Source organism: Lates calcarifer, linkage group LG11 (assembly GCF_001640805.2).
Source record: "Lates calcarifer isolate ASB-BC8 linkage group LG11, TLL_Latcal_v3, whole genome shotgun sequence".
NCBI classification, from domain to species: Eukaryota; Metazoa; Chordata; class Actinopteri; family Centropomidae; genus Lates; species Lates calcarifer.
Window position 1 is genome coordinate 5,240,727 of NC_066843.1, and position 20,360 is coordinate 5,261,086.

A 20,360-nucleotide genomic window follows, 5' to 3' on the forward strand; every position below is an offset into this window, starting at 1 on the left:
GTGCTCTGCAGGCTCAGGGAAGGTCGAGACTCACAAGTCTGCAATTAATGCAGCCCCACTCCCTACTACCTGCACAGGGCATTTATATTTACTGTGGATATGATTTTAATGCCTCATGGCCTCAAATAAAAAGCCAGACCTATTTCAAGATATGAGGAGGCATTATTCATAACAATGATGATGGCTATTATCAGGTGTGCCAATATGTCATTTAGACACATGCATAATAGCATGATCCTACCATAGATACACCTACAAGGAATTCAATTCATTATTATCATATTATTAGTTACACCTGTGATTCACAAGTTAAAATTTCAAGAGGGCTATGTATATTCCTGTGTAGTTGCAGATCCCACAGCTTTAACTTTTCAAAAAGTTCAGATAATAAGAGCAACATTAGCAGACGTCAAAGTCTTAACTGTAGGAAGTAGCCAAAATGGCATCTTAATCCTGAACATGCATCCAGTTACCAAATTAACTATTCAACATTGTATCTGGAAGGAGGTTAACAATAAATATTTCAAAACATAACAGTGAACACACACAGGCAAGACCAGAATGAAATTATGCTATGTTATTACATCAATTACATTTTATTTTACTCAATTACACAATTGTTAACATACAACAAATCAGCACAGAGGCACATTCAGTTCACACTGAAACAGTTAAAAACAAAAACATTGCCACAACACTGGTGAGGTTTCTGGTTGTCCATGGATTTTTTTTCACATAAAAGATGACACTGGCGATGGTTGCCACATACTTTCTTTTGGACTTCATAAATTATGGGGAAATGTATACTATTCTTTAATTTCAAAAAAGAAGAAAATGATTACGAGCAGATTGTCAAAAAGGTCTGCTGGATGTGTCAAATTCTCTTCAGGTGATACTTGTATGTCGTCTGTGTCATATTAATTGGTTTTGTTGGTGGCTAATAGATGGGGAAACATGTCCAGCACTGGGCATGGAATTACCTTTAAAATCCCCCTCTAACACAGAAATGAAATGTTGAAAGAGAACAATCTCCACTGATTCAAACAACATGAAAACCTAACATTTTAATCATGTGAAAGAAGAAAATGGCATTTAACTGCTGTGTTATAGTGCTGGGCAAAAAATATTCTAATAACAAGTCAGCTTATTGTAATGGGATTAGTGTATATATTTTAACAATATTAAGACAGAGCAGACCTAAAAAAAACCAAAAACGGAATATTAATTTTTTGTGGCTCATTTCCCATCAATGGCAAAATGCCCTAATCCACTTACATAGCAGGGGAGACAAAAAAGACCACTGAAATCAAATATTTACTTTCTGCTCTTATGATAAACAACTCCCAACTTCCATTTAAAACCTTGTAGAAAATACTCCCACATTTTGCACCAGCTGAGAGAGAACATTTCCTGGGGACAGCAAATGGCAGCACCTGCAAGGAATGACTCATAAAATGGTCCCGTTTGCCACAGTAAGCAGACTGCTGTTTTCATGGGTGCCACTGTGTCAAAAACATTACAGAAAATCTAAACTATAACATTCCTGTACCACTTCCTTTTCACTAAGAATGCATCTATACACAAATAAAGCTCTGATCTACAGTATGTTCTCATATTATTAGGCATTATTACACTACATGTTCATCCCTTCTCACAAGCTCACGATTTTTATATGGCACAATGAAGAGAGCTGCACAACAGTCTGTGATACAGACACACATGCTAGATTAATACAACAATGTAATATCTGGGGGTAAATAACAGTACTTCACTGTTGTAGCCATGGGAGTGATAGTGGCGATGGTCGACAGTTGACTAATCCACTATAGCTCTCTCACCTGATTCATCATCAACTCTTTCTAACAAAGTCAGACCCGGACTCTGTTTGACTGGTGCTTCACAGTTGGCAGCAGGCTTTACGATTATTCACAAAACTGCAGCACTGACAGGTTTCCAAAACTAAAAACATGAAATTCCTCTTTTTAATATTTGCCATTTACAGTTATATTAGTAGTAACATCTTCCCTATATATTATGCCACTTCCTCGAGGTGACAGATCACAGTATGGGCGGGAGGACTGACAGCTGGGATGAGGGGATAGGGGGGACAGGAGGCTGGCACTCCCTGGTTTAGTCCCTCTGATTACATGGACATGTGTTCAGGGAGCACATAGGAGATGTCATCCCATGGGTGGCGATACAGACCCTGCTTCAGCCTCTTCTGGTCCAGGTAGTGTCCTGAGGAGACAGGGAAGGGATGGATTGACTGACATATAAGGTAGAAGTGTTTGCCATCTTGCATACATTAACATAGCAGCGTGTCTGTACGGAGAAATGACTCACCAATGAATCCCATGCTGCGTCCCAGGACAAAAATGCCATTCAGAGCTCCAATTTCCACAAACTCATCAGCTTCATCCCTGTGGTGACATGATGGACAACAAGGGAGAGAGTTGTTGTATTTAAAAACCAGCTGCATTCAGCACTCATAAAGTAATATAGGTAAGTGACTGACACTTTTAATTTGAGGACATTTCAACATTAAGTAGTAATTTGTATAACTGACCAATTGTTTCTGTACAATGACTCCCAGCAGTCTGAGAATTATCTCCCACTCATTAATTCTACCAATGCACAAATAAGCTTTAAACTTACAGGTGTCACTCCTATAGAAAAGTTAACTGTACAAAGACATTGTGAAGATGGACAGTGAATATTTCAGCTTACCTTGTAAAACCACCACAAGTCCTGAGCAAGTCCACAAAGGCCACTCCAATGAAGCCATCCACATTCAAGATCAAGTTGGGTTTCTAACACCACAAAGCAGATACAGAGGGGGGTAGGGAGGAGGATGTAGTTCAAAAATGTTGTGTCATTATTTAGTAATGAGGTGATGAAGTAATAAATCTTACTTTGGATGTGGTGATCTTCTCTACATCTAGAGCGTAGTCCAGCAGCTGGGTGGAGGGGAAGTGCTGCTTCACAAAGTCCTTCAAGATCTGGACTCTCATGTCTGGATTGTTAATCTGAGGAAACAGAGAATTCATCTTCTTTCTTTCTTCCTTCCCTAATTTAAAGTCCTGTTTTGTCAAGAAATAATCCAGCATTTTTCTATGGTAACAACGTTATTTCTTTCTCGAGTGCTCCTGTTTTACTTGTCCCTTACAATATAGTACAGCTCTTTCCCTTGTATTCTTTAATAGAAGAATCTAAGTTAAATTGTCATTCTGCTGCTGTCCACGCTGGATGTGCACATGCCAAGGACCTGTACTACTCACCGACTTGACTCTGTGTCCAATGCCCATGATCAGCTTCCCATCCTTCTTCATCTTGTTGACAAACTCCATAGGCAGCATACCGCTATCAAATGCCTTGCTGAACTGCTTTGCTGCAGCATCCAGAGCACCTCCAAAGCGGTCACCCTAATGAGAGGGAAAAAAAAAAAACATGAACATTCACTGTTGATTTTTGCAAGTCAGTCAATAGAGGATATGCATCACAGGGAGAAGTATCTTACAATAGTGAGGAGGCCGGAGGTGAGGCTCGAGATGAGATCTTTGCCTGCTCGGGCACACACAATGGTGTTGTGTGCACCAGAAACAGCAGGGCCGTGATCAGCGGTCACCATCAGGCACATCTCAATGAACTGGCAAGCATACCTTGGCAACCTGCAAACAAAGAGGAGAAATGATGTGTAATGATTTTGCGGTTCAAAGATTTCTTAATAGTTTGTTTATCACATCAGCTGGGTTAAGATGCTGACCTCCTCTGGAACCACAGCAGTCCCAGAGTTCCACCCAGGCCTATTTCTGACTTGAAGACCTCAGTGATGGGCATGCCTGCGTAGATGAGCTCCTGACCTCTCTCGTCACAGATGCTGGTCATGAAAGAGGCTGGCTTACGGATCAGACCGAGCTCCTGCAGGACAAAGAGACATAAGGAGAAAAAGAAAAACTTCGCTTCATGTGCTCAGTGTTTTCCATCTGCTGCAATTAAAAACTATATGATTGCTCATCTGGTAAGCTAAAAACATGACTCAAACTGATCTTATATAAAAAAAGGTGTGTTCCTTGAAACACTCACTCGCGCCCAGGAGTAATCCATTGGCACAGTGGGGGGAGGGACCTCTTCAGCTGGCTGGATAACTCCTTTGGCAACAAGGTCGTCATAAACAGATCTGCATGGATGAAAAATACATTAGAAAAAAATACAAATAAACTACTCAGAAAATGGTGTCCTGGGGAATATTTATCTTAGCTGAGGTAATGACTGTGCACTGACTTGATTATCTCGCCCAGCTCATCAAAGCTCTTGGGGACGTAGGCACCAGCATCTTTCAAAGCCTGATTCTTAGCCACTGCTGTCTCAGAGGCCTGGTTGGCACAAGCTCCTGCATGGCCAAACTGAACCTGAGGGGGACAACAAGTGCAACATGGGTCAGAAATATCATTAAAACGGTCATTCATTCCCTAAACTCTCTCGTTATGCAGGTACCTAATTGTGCCTGACATGCATTAGATCCTTCATCTGCCCTCTCACCTCTGAGGAGAACATGGTGGCACAGGTGCCAATACACCAGCAGACCACTGGCTTTGTGATCCTTCCCTGTTTAATAGCCTGGCAGATCTTGTACTCCTCTGTGCCTCCGATCTGTAGGAGGCAGAGACAGATACAGGATGTAGGAAATCAATAACTGTTCAAACCTGCAGGCAGCAGTGTGTGTATTCCTATTACTCACCTCTCCCAGCACAACAATCATTTTTACTCCAGGAGTGTCCTGGTAGCGCAGCACATGGTCAGTAAACACAGAGCCTGGGTATCTGCATGAGAGTCCAGAGTTACACACCAATTCAAATCCACAGGTTCACATACTGGAGATAAAGGTCAGTTAACATACCTGTCCCCACCAATGGCAACACCTTCGAAAACACCGTCAGTGGTACGGGAGATGATGTTGTTGAGTTCATTGGACATGCCGCCTGAGCGGGACACATAGGCCACACTGCCTGGGCGATAAAGCTTGGAGGCGAGGATGTTATCCAGCATGCCTCCTGTGTTCCCAATTTTAAAGCAACCCGGTTTAATTCCTCCAACCTGGAAGACAAAGACAGATTTGTTTAGGGGATAGAACACAGAAGGAAATCCTGGTCAATCTCATGAAAAATGAAGCAAGACTAACAGTTGCTGGTCCAATGATTGTGACACCCTTCTCATCTGCTGCCTTGATGATCTTCCTGGTATGGGCTTCAGGGATGCCCTCAGCGATGATGGCAATGGTGTGAATCTGAAAGCAATTGAAAAGAAAGGGTTAACTTTAGAACCTTATTGAACCTTTTATAGCTTCCAGATGGTAGCATTTACCTGTGGGTACTGCATGGTTTCCATGGTGCTATCAAAGGCCGAACGCAAAGAGGCAAAGTTGATGAGCACGTCCACATCTGGGTGCTTCTTCATGGCATCGCTCATGTTCTTATATACAGGGAGGAGGATCTCTTTATGGCCCCAATAGAACTTCTGTTTATGGTCTCCACTGGAAGGAAGTCATGTCAAAAGTAATTTCTCACACAATGAGCCAACACTGTCTGAAGATTTTTACTAATAAAGAGCCATTATACTGACAGCACACAAAATTTAACAAACAGACAGAGCACACTTACGTGAAGGGGTAGACCATAGCTGCGACAGACGGCTCATCTCTGGAGCAGACATAGTCAAAATCCAGCATGCCCTGCACTGCCCGAGTCTGCATGCCCCACACTATGGACTTGGTGTGTTTGCTGAACAGGGTAGTTGCCTTGGCTACACGGAAAGGAAAGCTGTTACAGACAGAAACTGAAGACAAGTTGACTGAAATAAATGTTTCCAGAGACTGAAAAGACCAGTGTACCATCAACTCTATAAATAACTCTACAACAAACATAGTAAAATATGTTGATTTCTAAGATATGAGATCAGAGGTGTATGCATGGGATTGTATATAAACAGTCAATTTCAGTTTTATTAAGTTTGTATTGCAGGGTCCTCTGCTGTCCAGAGAGGGAGCTATAATACCTGAATTCAACCAAGCATGATCACGCAGCTTCTACCTACTATGCTGTCCAGCAGAAGAACCATATATGAAAACACATCAAAGACTCAAAGATTTCCCAGTGCACTGGTGTGTGGTGTGTGTGTGTGTGTGTGTGTGTGTGTGTGTGTGTGTGTGTGTGTGTGTGTGTGTGTGTGCGTTTTCTAACCAATAGGAGCTCCGCTTTTGGCTTTCTTGGCTGGTGAGGCCTCTACCCTGGCTCTGTTTTCAGAGAAAGAAGCAGTTCTGCTGGACACTGGAGTCTGGAAATGTCAAGAAAAAAAAAAGATTCATCTATATTTTATTCAGCAACACACATTTGAAAAAAGTGTGACTGCTAATGAGGACAGTGTTGACAATAGATTTACTTTAATTGTAAAAACTTTCATAAACTTGAACAGGCAAGATTCAAACCTTCAGATTATTTTATAAGACATCACCTGCACACAAGTTCCACAGTGAGTCTCAGTGTCCTTGATTTTTGCCACTGGCTACACAAGTAGAGCTTTTAGTGGAAACTTGCATTAAATTCTAAAACAGAGGCTTTTACAAAAATAATATAATAATTATTATAATTATTAAATATAATTTCCATAAAAACGTATGTTTTTATTCTATGACTTATTTAGCAAAACTTGGCAATTATCTGTACTGTACTACGCAGTGTATACACTGTATATTTACTTCTACTTTTGAGGTAAACAGGCAAATATGGGCATGTGTCTGCACAAGTGAAGACGTGCACACACACACTCCTCACTGAAAGCCTACACACTGCACATTCTTAATGGATGCCTCCAGGCAGTCACAGTGGGTAACTGTGGTCTCACGACTATTTGAGTGAGAGCAGTCAACAATAACCCGCAATGCTCTTATATAAAAGTGCCACTGGGTTTATGATAATCTGGTTCACTAAAAAGGACAAGACAGCAACAACAGAAACAGAGACTGTGGCATGTAAGTCTTCTGCTCACTCTGCACACTATTGGTGGATTCGATGATGAAAATTCATTGCACAGTGAGCCGACAGGACGCCGTGGCAGCCTATTTGTCTCTGTGGAGCCAGTATATGTCATACCGATGTGCTGCCGCTGGAGTTGAGCAGGAAGTTGGCAGTGTGGGCAGCAACAGGAGGCTGGTTGGGGATTGGCCGGTGGCCCAGTGCCATGCCAACAATGGCCGTCATGTGAGTTTCTGTGCCAAAGACGTGGATGGGGATCCCAGTGGTCTTGCCTGAGGAAAGCAGGCGGAACAAAATAAGGTGTGTTGTATGAAAACCAGCAGGTGCTCACAGATTTTAAAAAAAGGCTCAAGACATACTGTCATATATTTAAGTATAAATCAGTGTAAAGTAAGAGTGTATAACATACCAACTTCTCCCATCACTCTGAGACCTTCTTGGTAATTGGGGCCTCCACGGCGGACAAAAATGGTGACCTCATGCTCCTTTAGTGGCACCTGATAGTCTCTGATAGCTCTAACAATCCCCTAGCAAAGACAAGGATATACTCAGTATATTACCTGAGATGGAGTAAATAATGTAAGGCTGTGGAAATATACAAAAAACATGTTATACTGTACCTTAAATGTTGCTGCAACGTTTGTGAAGTTTGCAATGCTTCCCCCAATGATCAAAACCTTTCCTGGAAAATATAAATATTATTGAAACATTATTTAGGGGGGAAAGTCTATTTTCAGAACACACAGAAGGTTTTGACGCAGCAGTTTTCCTACCATCAGGGTGCTTCTCTCTGGTCATCAGTGACAGGATGGTCTTAGCGTAGTCATAGGTCTGCTGTTCACTCGGGGCTCCTGAATACTCTCCATAATTGGCCAGTTCGTTGACGCCACCCAGGTCGCAGATTGTGTCACTAAGAGAGGTTTACATTGGTCACCCATACAGAGGAAAAAGCAATAGCAACAACAGCTGTGTCTCCTCAGCTGGGACAGTCTTTCCTAACAATAAACATCACTTCAAGAAAAATGATATAGAACTTGAGCACTAAACTCCAGAGTGCACTCAAGACTAAATGCACTCATTTGGTATATTCTGAATTAATACTTCACTGTAAACAGGCAGAACAACTTAACAGTGCACAGAGGGAATAATTAGACATGGCTGATGTGTCTGCATGTCACACTCTGCACCCCCGACAGACGGTGGAGCTCATTCCTCCAGACTCTCACTAAAAACAGCAATATCTAAGAATCCAATTTAGCAGGCAGCTGAACGGGCAGAGTCTGAGCTGCTGCACCATCAGTCTCACTGCTGCATCGCTGGCATACTCCCCTAATGACTAAAAAACCCAATTGTGCGTACTGTAATCAATATAATGAGGATAAAATCATGGGGCAATTTAAGCAACACAAAAAAGCATCTAATTGAATTATTTCAGATACATGGCTGCTGGTGTCTTATTTATTCAGGATTTGATTTATGTGGTTTGGTCTTTGCTCTGGCACTGGGACCGGGTACCTGTACACCACTGAGGCACCTCCTCCTGCCACCATGGTCCAGATCCTGCCTCTGGGGTTGAGCAGGGTGAGTTTAAGGCTGGCACCGCTCTTGGCATCCAGGTCGGCAATGTAGGCCTCCTGCGAAAAGTCAAAGAAAAGGTCAATGAAGATGAGAGGATGGTCACGTGAATGCTGCAGAGGAAGTGGGTGGGAGGAGGTGAATGATTGCAGCCTTAATCAGAGGAGGAACTTCACGAGCACCACTTCATTTGGCTACAACCCACTGCATGTGCTTGCACTGACGTTTAAGAGCCAGTCATTGGAAATACTGAATAAATATTAGGAGTGATAGTGGATGTGATGCACATCAGTGGTTGTTTGTGACAGTCGGGGCCACAGCTGGTGGCTGAGAGTAAAAAAGCTCCCAATCAAAGACACCCGCTGTCCCTGTCTCCACTCTAGACTCACAGCAGCCCAATTAGACCAGCCCGTCTGGTACACAGACAGCCTGTCTCAAACCAGCTCCTACACACATCAGCCAAAAATAGAAACAAATATCCTGTATACATAACATTTAACAGTAGACAGTACATTTAATTTATTGTAAGTGTGTAAATAAATAACCACACAACTGCATCAGGAGAGGTGAAATTGTGCACAGGTCTCTGTGGAGATGACCTCTCCACAATGAGTCATAACAGCTGATTACCAGCTGTGTGTTGATTCTACTCTTTCTAATTATGTCCACAGAGGAGCTAGGACAGTACAAGCTGCAACACAGGCAGTAATGGAAGGTAAACCCACTGAAACTCTGGCCAACACAAATCTTTGTGAAATCAAGCTTACAGAATGCAACATAGTTCACAGCATCAGCATCAAGTAAATTATACAAATGTAGGACTCTGGGAATGGCACTAAATTTAGAGTTTGGCTATAACACTGATATTTTCTTTGACATTTTCTACCGTCCATTTACTGCAAATCTAATTTAACCATGCTAGCCATTTCTCTCCAGTCCTCCCTCACCTCAGGATAGGCCTCCCTGCCGAAAGGGGGAGGGAACTCCACATCACCCCACTTGGCTTTGCAGATGTAGTCAGCCGTGGCATCAATCTTAGCTGCCATGTCCAGCACGTAAATTCCATCTTTTGTGACCACTGAGGAGAGGGAAAAAAAAACATGTTAGGAACTAAACCTGGACAAGGTTTACAACACACCCACCTGCTGAGATTCATTATGTCAGCACAGGGCCTGAGGATTAAATAGGTCAAAGGAAAATTAGAGAGGACTGTGATTGGACACAGGTGACCCACAACCTTCCTGCTATCCCTGCAGGTGGTGGAAAGGAAATAAGATGGGGAGGAGGTGGTGTGACATCAAAGCAGGGAGAGCCAGTCGCAGCAACTCCCAACCACATCCACAGCAACAGCTGCCAGAGGGCATGTACTGGTGCCCAATTACTCCATTATAAACACAGGCTTCCTTCATCAAACAGCAAGTGCATGAATTATTCACCCAGTTCCTCCCACAGCATTAAAAATGTGGCAGAATCAACTTCTTCCTCTTGGTTTCAAGATTATGTTTTATTATATTATGCATTGATGTTTTCCTCTCTAATTTCCTTTTGATGATCCCTTTCCAATTTTATAATCTGATAATCATTATTTATGAATGTGTGTTAGAACAAAGTGTAAACACCATCATGATTGCTTGTTAAAACATAGCTTAACAACAACAAAAAATACATAGCTTCACTAAAACCCCCAGTAACACGTCAAGCTGTGTTACTGGGGATTTTAGCATGAGAAAAAGAAAGAAAAAAAACAAAAACAAACAACCTACCCAATGGGTTGATCTCCAGGTATGTGAAGAACAGGTCCTCATACAGGTTAAAGAGCCCGACAATGAAGTTGGCCAGGACCCTGCAGAGAGATGACATTCAATATGTGAAACTCAAATTTTATAAACTGCTGCTGCTGCACCAGTATCGACTGAAGATATCTGGTTACTTGTGTTGCATTATCAAAAGTTCTAATCACAGTAGAGCTGAAACAGAAACAGAAAATTAATCTCCAAATATTTTGATTATTGATTATCGTTGGGGTACAAGCTTCTTCAATTTGAGTATATTCTGCTTTTCTCTGGTTTATATGATTTATTACTATATTTTTTTGACTGAAATCAGACATGACTCTGACAATGTCAGATTTATCACTTCTGATATTTTGTAGACAAATCAATTCATTTATTGCTAAAATAACAGGGTGATTAATTGATTCAGTTATTATTTAAATGAAAATAATCTTTGGTTGCAGCCCCACGTCACACATCAGAAACCCCATAACTCATTAAACATTCACAACATTTCAATACAAATCTCTTAAATGCACACACTGTTCTTACAGTTTGCTTTGGAGTAAATTATTTTTGATATACGTTTATGACGTTTCGTGACTGACACGATGTCTATCAACATGCATGACAGAAAATGTTAAATATGCAGTTGTGTAAATGGGAAATGCAATAGATTTTGCTGAACAGCATGGCTATTATTTATTTCCATATAACAAACAACAGGCAATACCATTGAAGGATTGTTAAGGCGGAGCTGGACAGGAAACAGTGTACCTGTAAATTAGCTGAGAAAAGGAGGAAAAACGTAATTTGCTTCCTCCTTCATATGTCAAAACAGAGCAGTGAGGAGTGGGGGGTTACTGGAAAAGAAGGAGGAGGTGATGGTGGGGAGGAGGGAGGGGCGGAGGCAGAATTTTGCTCTCCTTTCCTGCTTGTCAATTGTTCAGGCAGCTTGGAGCCTTTTGTAACCATGTCAGCCTGTTGTCAGGACTGGCCCCTGGGAGAAAACCGTGACCCAGACCCAGAGTGACTCAGCTCCTCCTGTCTGATTCTGATGGGATGGTGGAAAAATGGCAAAGTGCTGCTCTTGTTTTCAATCCAGAGAGTGAAGGGAGGGTGAGGAGAAGAGTGTACAGTGGGTGAGGAGGTGAGCCAGGGTTGGCAGAGTGATTCCTGGGGCGGCTTCTTCAATGTCAGCCAAGACAGCGAGTCCAGCCAGAATCTGCTGTCACAGGCTGGAGAGATGGATAGGAGGGGGTGGAGGGGGTGAGCCAGTGTATCGTACCCATCAAAATAACCCGACGTGCTCTGAATGTGGCTGTGGTGTAAAAACAGCTGGGGGTGGAGGCTGATCGAAGACAGGCGAAGCAGAGGAGGGAGTTTGTCATTTGTCTAATGGAAACCCTCCACCCATCTCCTCCTGCTCCCCCCACATTTACTGCCAATATCAAAGTGCTCTCTCTTGCTTTCGTTGAGTGATGCTTTTGTTTTCCACCACTGTTAAACTATGTATCAGTAAATGTTCACTTTCTCACATTTTTAGTAGTTTAGTGTTGAGCTATCTCAATATGGAATTTTGCATTTCTTTTATAAAGCACACACTGTACAGCTGGTACCGAGTTCCTCCTTCAAAATAAAATACCTTCCATTTATCATTTGAAAATTTGTTGCCTCTGCAAATCATGTATTCTGATGTTGGGAGTATAAGACTGAATATAAGCCGACATGCTGGAAGTTCTGCATGAGCATCAACAACAGCCAAACATACAGCATGTGGACACAATAACAGAAACACCTGTGTATGTTAATAAAATCCAATGTAATATACAAAAAAAGCTAATTCTACTAAATATTTAGTTAATAAAATGAAATCTTGCTTGAGAACATTATCACAGAGCTCTTGGTTTAACTCTAGGCTTCGAGCTATTTCATTGGACTACATACTATAATACTCTAATACCCTAGTATTATGTTCTGAATTTCACTAGTGTCCATCATTGACAGGAAGCTGAAGTTCTGAACATATTCCCCAATTACTTTTTCCATCCAACTTACGCTTTCTTGTCATTTGGTACGTGCGTCAGCAGCTCCTTCTTCACAGAGTCTTCGCTGATCTTTTCATCCACGCCAATTAGCAGCTTCTTCGCCTTGGCGTCCACATCTCCAACGTCCACCCCTCCCTCATGGTGAAACAGCACGTAGTCTCCCTCCCGGGTGGCGTAGATGCAAACGTAGAACTCCTCCTCCTGAATTATGGACCATTGAGTTGACGTCAGATGAAAAACATGTCAATTAATAAATGTCACTGTACCAGGCATCTAATTTATCACTACTAGTAAGGAGTAGTAGGAGCGATAATTTATGTAAAAACTGAGAATGAATAGTACATGTGCAATGAGTGGTTTACCTGCTTGTGGGGGACAAATGGCTCGATGAGGAAGTTCTTGAGAATGCCCTTAGCTTTTCCCACCTGAGGATGATTAACAAAATAATTTTCTTAAGGAAAACGGATAAAAGATGCCGTTATGAGAAAAACATCAAACTAGAATAAACTCCCATTTGGAAAAACATACATTATAGCTGCTCTCTGGTCTGCAGATTGTGGTGTTTAGATATTAACACATTAATCCCATATTTTCAGACATAATTCCTGGACTATTACTACATACGGGACCGCCATGTGGTTCAAGTGAGTAGCCATTTCAAGGAAAAAGAAAATGTTGTCATGTATTACTCGAGGCAAAGCTCCACGAACGCAGCCACATCTCATTTGGTGAAGCTGTCACTGTTCCTCTGTTAAAGGCCAACAGGCAAAGAAAGTATCCAGGGGAGTGGCTGAGAGCAGCCAGCCGGAGAGAACGGAAAAAAATAATAAAAAGGGAACGAGGGAGTTGCCATTTTGAAGAGCGTAAATAAAAAAGGAGGCTGATGATGTGTGGAAAAAACAGAGAGCCTATCTGATTGAAAAGGGCACAAGGGGCTCAGGCCAATTCAGATAAATGAACTGAGGCCTTCATTACTGGAGAAAGGCATTCATATTATGAATACAATTTGTATGTGAATGATTCAGTTTAACCATTTACGGTAACAAGAATACACAAAATATGAAATGCTTAAAGTGATGCGATGTGGCCAAATGTAGCATAGAGCGGCTATATGAATAACACATGAAAGAAAATAAGTGACAGGATATGTTTAAATGTGTAAAAGTGCTGCTATTTCATAAAGTTATTCACAGTCACTGGTATGTGACGTGTTCCACTAGCTAGCCTCTAAAACAAAATAAAAAGTACTAAGCATTCAAACGAGACACGCTAGAAATGAATACAATGAAATTCAGTTTTCTTGCCTATAACAAGACCAAAATTGTTACAGCTCTTTTAGAGGGTTAAGTCTATCTTTGTTGAGCATGTGAGCTTGCTAACATTTGCTTATTATCATTAAACATAAAGTACAGCAGAGACTGGTGGAAATGTTGTTGATAATACGTCACAGTATTGGACAAAGTTAAATGTTAAAGGTTGTTAGAACCTGTCCAGCACAGTGCATCAATGTGTGAACAAATTAAGTAACAAATTGTGTGTTCCAAATTTCATGACAATTCATCTGTAGTTTCTTTAACCCTACTAAATCACTTTTACTCTCAAGAGGACAATGAAGATAACATCACCCAACAAGCTGAAACACTACACTGTCTGTCTATAATACAGCTGTGGCTTCATTTATTCTTATTTACTGCCACCAGCAGCTACTGACAGTTTCATCTCATCTGTGAAGAGATACATCCAACGCAATCTCAGTGCTGCAACACACACACACACACACACACACACACACACACACCACACACACACACACACACACACTGACGCTCTCTTCAGTACTTATGAACCATCCTTGTCTCTCCATAACTTGCTTCTTGGTTTATGAGGCAAAGCGGCATCTCTGTGGCACAGTGATGGATCTTTGGTGCTGTGGTTATGCTGACGGGATAGATGGACTGACTGTTTATTCACTAGCAGTGCTTGCTTCAGCTGACTGGACTGATTTACAACCAGCAGACTAACACTGAAGTCCTCAGCAGTCTGAGGCATCAGGCAAAAGACACATAGAAACCAAATGCACCGGTGCAAAACATGAGGGTGAAGGAAAGGGCAACAGGAGGGGGGTCTGGATAAAGCACTGGGATAATATTGATCGGAGGAGTGCTCAGCAAAATGCACCGCCCTCGGATAGAGGGGTGGGTGGAGGTAATTGGCTGAGAAACTGCAGAGAGGCAGAGGGCAGATGACGCACCATTGTCTCCTTCATTAGGCGGGGCTTCAGCCACTCTCTGACACCATTCAGGTCCAGGTTGACGCCGACCAGGCCCAGCTTCCCTCGCCTCTTGATCAGCTGGTCCGGCTTCACCACCAGCCTCTGGAGGAAAAAAAATAGAAACAGAACACACTGAATGTAAACAGGCCAGCAGTGCATGTGACTGCAGATATTTTCCACCAAGATACTCATGTATCTTGGTTCATCAACAAATCCAAGTTGCCAAATAATATTCATCCCCTGAAAGCTGAGCTGCACATTATTTAAGTAGGAATCTCTCATACGTATCATTCCCTTCTGACACGAATGCAAAATTACATCCAGCCCCCACCGACGAAGCCCGCTTTCTATCACTTGCAAGTCAGATAAAGTGAATGACTTATGACAGAGGAGCCATTAGTATCTGGGTGCTCGCCAGCGAGCGAAGGAAGAGAGGGCTGAGGGTGAAAGTTAATGCAATTTCTTAATCAATTCTATGGCAGTGCGTATCTCTGTATCTGCCTTCTGCATCCTCCTCGTACCTTTCAGATAAAAACCTTCAGAGGGAAAATGACATTTTATCCTGCAAGATGAGTCACAGAGTGATTCAATTAAGTTCTGTTACACCCTCCCTATCTAATACCACTGCACTATGAAGACCAGTGAGAGCAGGACACGTGCTTTGCAACTGTTTGCATAGAAATTCCTACCTCTGCTGACCTCCCTGCAGATAGGGTGAGTGAGAATTTCTCTACGCTCTCTGTTTTTTTGTTCTCTTGCAAGTCAGAGCTGCTGGATCACTCTGCTGTCTGTGACGTCAACTAACAAGCGCCAAGAGACCGCTCTGCTGCCAGCCTAAGTAATTGTCCATATAAGAGGAGATCATTTTCCACAAGCTTAAGGGCAACTGTGCTTTAGACATTTATGGCTATGAACTTGTCATATAACAAGCTGTTCGTGCAGGTAAAGAAAATGTTACTTAATCATAAATGTACATTTTTGACAACTAGTCATTGGTCTTACCTCTGTGAGCAGCCATGGGTGTTCCTGCGCCAGTCGGTCAAAGTCGGTCTCGGTGGTCACGTTGGCGTAGCGGAATCTGTTCTGGACAGCCGCCGATGTGCAGATGTACTTGTACAGGAACTCCTTTCCTGTCTGCTCAGAGATGGCTTTGGCGGACATGGCTGCTTTAATCTAGACTGGCCTGAAAGGAAAAGAGTAGACAGACAGAGAGAGATGAATGGGGAGATAAAGAGATGAGCAGTGGGATGAATTAATGTAGAGATATGAAGGGATGGATGAATACACAAAAGCAGACAGAACTGATGGACAGAGACAAGAAATGAACACTAGAGTTTAATGGATGACATGTTTTACTGCTTTCTGGATTCCCCTGAAGAATAAAAAAAACATGTCTGCTGTCAGAACTGTCAGGAAATGGTCCAGTAACTATGTGACTGACAGACAGCTTTGTAAATTGTATTTTCCAGAAGAAAACTGAGGAAAAAAATCTTATAATGTAATTTAACTGCACAGAATTAAGAGTGACTGCTGGAAAATCATATTACATACTAACTGCACACTGCACGGCCTTCTATCACATCTGCACAGTCACACTTTCTGTTTCTCTCATGCTGAAGCAAGCATGACACAGTCAGCAAGGCCAATGAAGCTGAATCCAACACAATCAGCCTCAGTTTGTTTGACCTGCACAGTAATGAGGTAATGGCCACTTATTTGCCCCTCAAACAATCAGACTTTTCCTGGAGCGACAGCAGGGTGCGTTCAGAACTGGACTCTGGCTACTAACCTACAACTTCATTATTGGAAAGCAGCCGAGACACATGAAGTGATAAGGAATTGATTTTTGGTGCATGGACTTGTTTTACTTAAGTGATAGAATGTGACAGAAGCAAAGTAAGAAATTCGATAACCTGTAATGGCATCTATAAATTTTATTGCCACAGGGAGGAGGTGTGACCTTTATTCTTTGCCCAGAAGTTTCACTCAGCGAGGTCACGTCCACACACACACACAACAAAATAGGACACCTGGGTTTTGAACCTGCAGCATCATCTGTGATATTCACTCACTTACAAACAATAATTACATGATTAATATGCTAAAAAATCTTTACAGCTCTTTTAATTGTATAGAGACAACACAGAACACACAACCTGGAATCAGTTTTGTTCCATTACTTAACCAAAGTCAGAAGAAACAGGAAAGATGAAGTGAGTAGGACTGCTACTTCACTGAACCGGTCCCTGATGTGTGCCGTTACCTTTTCACAAGACAGCAAAAACCACAGCTTGTTGCTGTCATGTCTGATCAACAGGAATATAACATACTTCTTCCATAACACTGACCCAAAATGGTACATTCAAACTCGGGGCATTAACATTGTAACATTTAAATCTGTTTTACCTGTAATGTCTCCAGTTTCAGTGGCTACAATGTTTAGATGTATATGCATAAGATAATTTTCTTGTGTCCATTAGGTCTGATCTGTTTTCACCTCAACAAATATGAGATCAAAAAAAGTCTGATTTTTGGGGAATTAAATGTAAAGGTCCTGTTTGGAGTTACAAATCACCAATTAATTGTTTCAATAGTTTTCAAAGCAAAAATGTCAAGCAGCTTTTCATTTTTGAGAATTTGATGTTTTTCTTGTGGTATCTGAATGAGTGTTTTGGTTTTATATTGTTGGTTTGACAAAAACAAGCAACCTGAGGGCATCTTTTCAGGAGCTGTGATGGGCATTTTTCACTATTGTGACATTTTATGGATGAAAAGATGAATTGTTTAATGCATTGCTCACTGTTACACACGGGGAGGAACCACCAGTTTGACCGGAGAGGCTGGGGGACGTCTCTTAGACTGGTTGGGCCCTGGATTCTGTAAGTCCTTAGAAGCCAATGTTACCGTTTCTATCTCAAATGAAATGGACACCAGTGTGAGAAATGAGACTTATTAGAGCTATAATACACAGAGGCCTTTCCTAATTACCACCTCTCAAAGCTTAACAGCTCCTGTGTAACCTTGCAGATACCTGCCCTGTCTCTTTCTTCTGTACGTTTCATTAAGCTGAAAGCCCCGATGTCGGCTCAAACTGGACTCCCCGCTCCACTGCTGCGTACCAGGCAGCCATTTCTTAAATGGATTAATGGGACCGTCATGGACCTTTCTCACTATTGATCATGGTTGTCTCTGAGTCGCCACAGTGCTGGTTCTAGACCAGGCGAACGTGGTTCATCCAGAGCTCCTCCTTCCGCCATATATCACCCACTTTCACTGTGCAACTGACCTGTCAAGAGGTATTAAATATCATTGCCAACAACAGCAATAACACCGGTCCAGAATAGATGAGGCACAGGAACATTTAGAAACAAGGGATGATGGATGGATGGAGGAGGACACAGTATCAGATACAGATCTACATCAGCACAAGTGCACACTAAATCAAATCAGACAATAAAGTAAAAAAAAAGTTCCAGCTTCCTGTTCACTTTTAACTCTTATCTTGACCTGCTACCTCACACAACCAAACACAAGAGGATTGAGTCATACATCCTTGAGAGGGAGGAACTGTTTCATTCATTTACAAACCGGTCAGACAGCCATGCACTTTTGTGTTTGTCAAATATCTACATCACCATTCAATGAACACCTTCAGAGATTATTCAAACTTCCTGATAACCATGATACAACAGGAGTGCAGGTGGAACACGGGCTGCCCTGGACTGAGCAGTTCAACTTGTTTTCTATCTCCTGATCTTTTGTCAGAGGGAGAGAAAGAGTTAAGAGGTGGTAAAACAAAAGTAAACACTTGAATTAAAAGCAGTAATTACTTTACCTTGGCTTTGAATGTTTTTTCTTCCTCTGTTTTTCTCGGCGGTGCTGCTCCACTCTCGCCGCCTGTGGAGACCAGTGGTGACGGAGAAAGGAGCTTCCTGTGAGTTTTGTCTCCATCGCCCATCTGCCGATAGGCTTGGCTGATGTTTCCTGGGCTCCGATTGGTTCATTCCACACCATGCTCTATTGCTGCCTTCAGGAGTTTTGGGAAATAAAACTTCGTATGAGCAGCACGAGAACACAGGGGTTAAAAAAATCAAACAAGGCAATTTTTCTTGTGTAGCTGACTCACTGTCACTGCAGCTTCAAAACTAAAACACTGATTACATGTCTCATGCCTCATGTACTAAAACATGGAGCAGCTCTGCGATGCTTGATTTATTAAACAAATTAATAAGAACACAAATATCAGTGCGATGGAGTGTAATTAAGTACATTTAAACACATATGAGATACTTGCACTATTCCTGAGTATTTCCATTTTACTCTATAGACTTAGATTCCACTAAAGTTCAGGGGGAAATACTTTATACGAAAGCTATACCATACAATGATCTTATGCAATTTGATGTTTTGTTTAGTATGTAATAGTATATTAAATAATGAACATGGACTTTGATCAACTCCAACAGTAAACAGTTAGATTATTACATTAGCCTAGAGTATTTATACTTACTTTTGCCTCTTAAGCGCTTTCATATGTTGTATTTTGAATGTAGGACTCATAATGGATTATTTCTACATTGTTGTTTTGCTATTTTTACCTAATTACAGGATGAGAATGCTTAGTAAGAAATGTTTCAAGATATTCCGATCAAAAGTGCTTGAATTTTCCAACAATTCTATGTCAAGACGGACCGACTCCGAACAAGTAAATCCGGGGAGTCCTTGAAGGCATCATTACTTTCTTCACCGTGCGCCCCCCCCCCCCCTCCACACACACACCCACCACTCGGGGAGAAAACAGGGCAATTAACCGCCGCTGATGCTGATTGGTTGACATTGTTCTTTATCTACTCAGCAGCCAATGAGGACATCACTTGATCTTGCACACAACCAGCACAGACTGTGAGGTGAATAGCGCGACATGCACAGAGTGTGTATGGTGATATGTAGGGTTCATGATCTGTTACCTGTCCTTGGCCTAAACCTGGAAGAGTTATTTTTAGAAGAATGCAGTGGAGAGTAAACGCAGGTTTTATTATTTTAGTTAGAAATGGAGACAATATGAAGAGTCTAACTTTTATCTCTTTATAGACAAGTGGAGCAATATTTGTTGCAGATTGTGTAGCAGCTGTGGTTGTGTCAACCTGATAAGATGCAACGGTAAATTAACAAGAATTAGAGAATAAGCACAGTAGCAATGTTAAAATGCATCTGCAAATAACACATGGGTCAGCTGTAGTGTGGATATTACAGCTCAGCACTTGCACCATCACAGACAATGCTCAGGATAGTTGTCCGTTTTACTGTCTACGATAAATTTTGCAGTGTCAGTACTGTGCCAGATTCTTATGCAAAGTCAAGCTGAAGGGAGACCAGACATATTGTGCAATCCAGTCTGCTGTAGTGTTTGAAATACAGTATCTGGAGGGTCATGAAGGGTGTGTGTTAATAAGGTAAACTCTGGATCACTGTATGTGAAGCTACTTGAGGTTAGAAATAGAAAACACCTTCCCACAAAGCCAAGCAATCTTTTTTTTAACCACAGAGTGATGAGTGCCCTCTGCTGGTTTATACAGTCAACTACAAGTGCATGCTGTGAGAAAACTACCATGTGCTGATAAACTGCCCCAGGTATCATCCTACACGCGAGTCACCAAAGTGCATT

The 20,360-nt window shown here is 41.8% G+C and overlaps 1 protein-coding gene across 1 annotated transcript; it reads right to left on the minus strand.

Annotated features, from left to right (window-relative positions):
* Window positions 1-567: 567 nt before the first annotated feature.
* aclya (ATP citrate lyase a) lies at window positions 568-18,677 on the minus strand. Its single transcript, XM_018702816.2, has 28 exons — window positions 18,531-18,677; window positions 15,698-15,878; window positions 14,675-14,797; window positions 12,786-12,848; window positions 12,434-12,624; window positions 10,367-10,446; window positions 9,551-9,681; window positions 8,544-8,662; window positions 7,802-7,938; window positions 7,649-7,710; window positions 7,438-7,555; window positions 7,146-7,300; window positions 6,237-6,330; window positions 5,658-5,799; window positions 5,362-5,530; window positions 5,180-5,284; window positions 4,898-5,094; window positions 4,739-4,820; window positions 4,540-4,650; window positions 4,282-4,409; window positions 4,084-4,177; window positions 3,764-3,918; window positions 3,518-3,668; window positions 3,279-3,422; window positions 2,913-3,026; window positions 2,728-2,810; window positions 2,344-2,420; window positions 568-2,238 (listed from the first exon to the last, which is right to left on the minus strand). The coding sequence occupies exons 2-28, from the start codon at window positions 15,854-15,856 to the stop codon at window positions 2,144-2,146; spliced, it is 3,279 nt and encodes a 1,092-aa protein (XP_018558332.1). The 5' UTR covers window positions 15,857-15,878; window positions 18,531-18,677; the 3' UTR covers window positions 568-2,143.
* Window positions 18,678-20,360: the final 1,683 nt, after the last annotated feature.

Excerpts from the sequence above, each read along its gene's own strand:
- aclya (XM_018702816.2), bottom strand. The coding sequence starts at position 15,856 with ATGTCCGCCAAAGCCATCTCTGAGCAGACAGGAAAGGAGTTCCTGTAC. Across the intron at positions 12,849-14,674 it reads GCCTAATGAAGGAGACAATG|GTGGGAAAAGCTAAGGGCAT; the intron begins GTGCGTCATCTG and ends AATCATCCTCAG. Across the intron at positions 7,301-7,437 it reads CAGAGTGATGGGAGAAGTTG|GCAAGACCACTGGGATCCCC; the intron begins GTATGTTATACA and ends TGCTTTCCTCAG.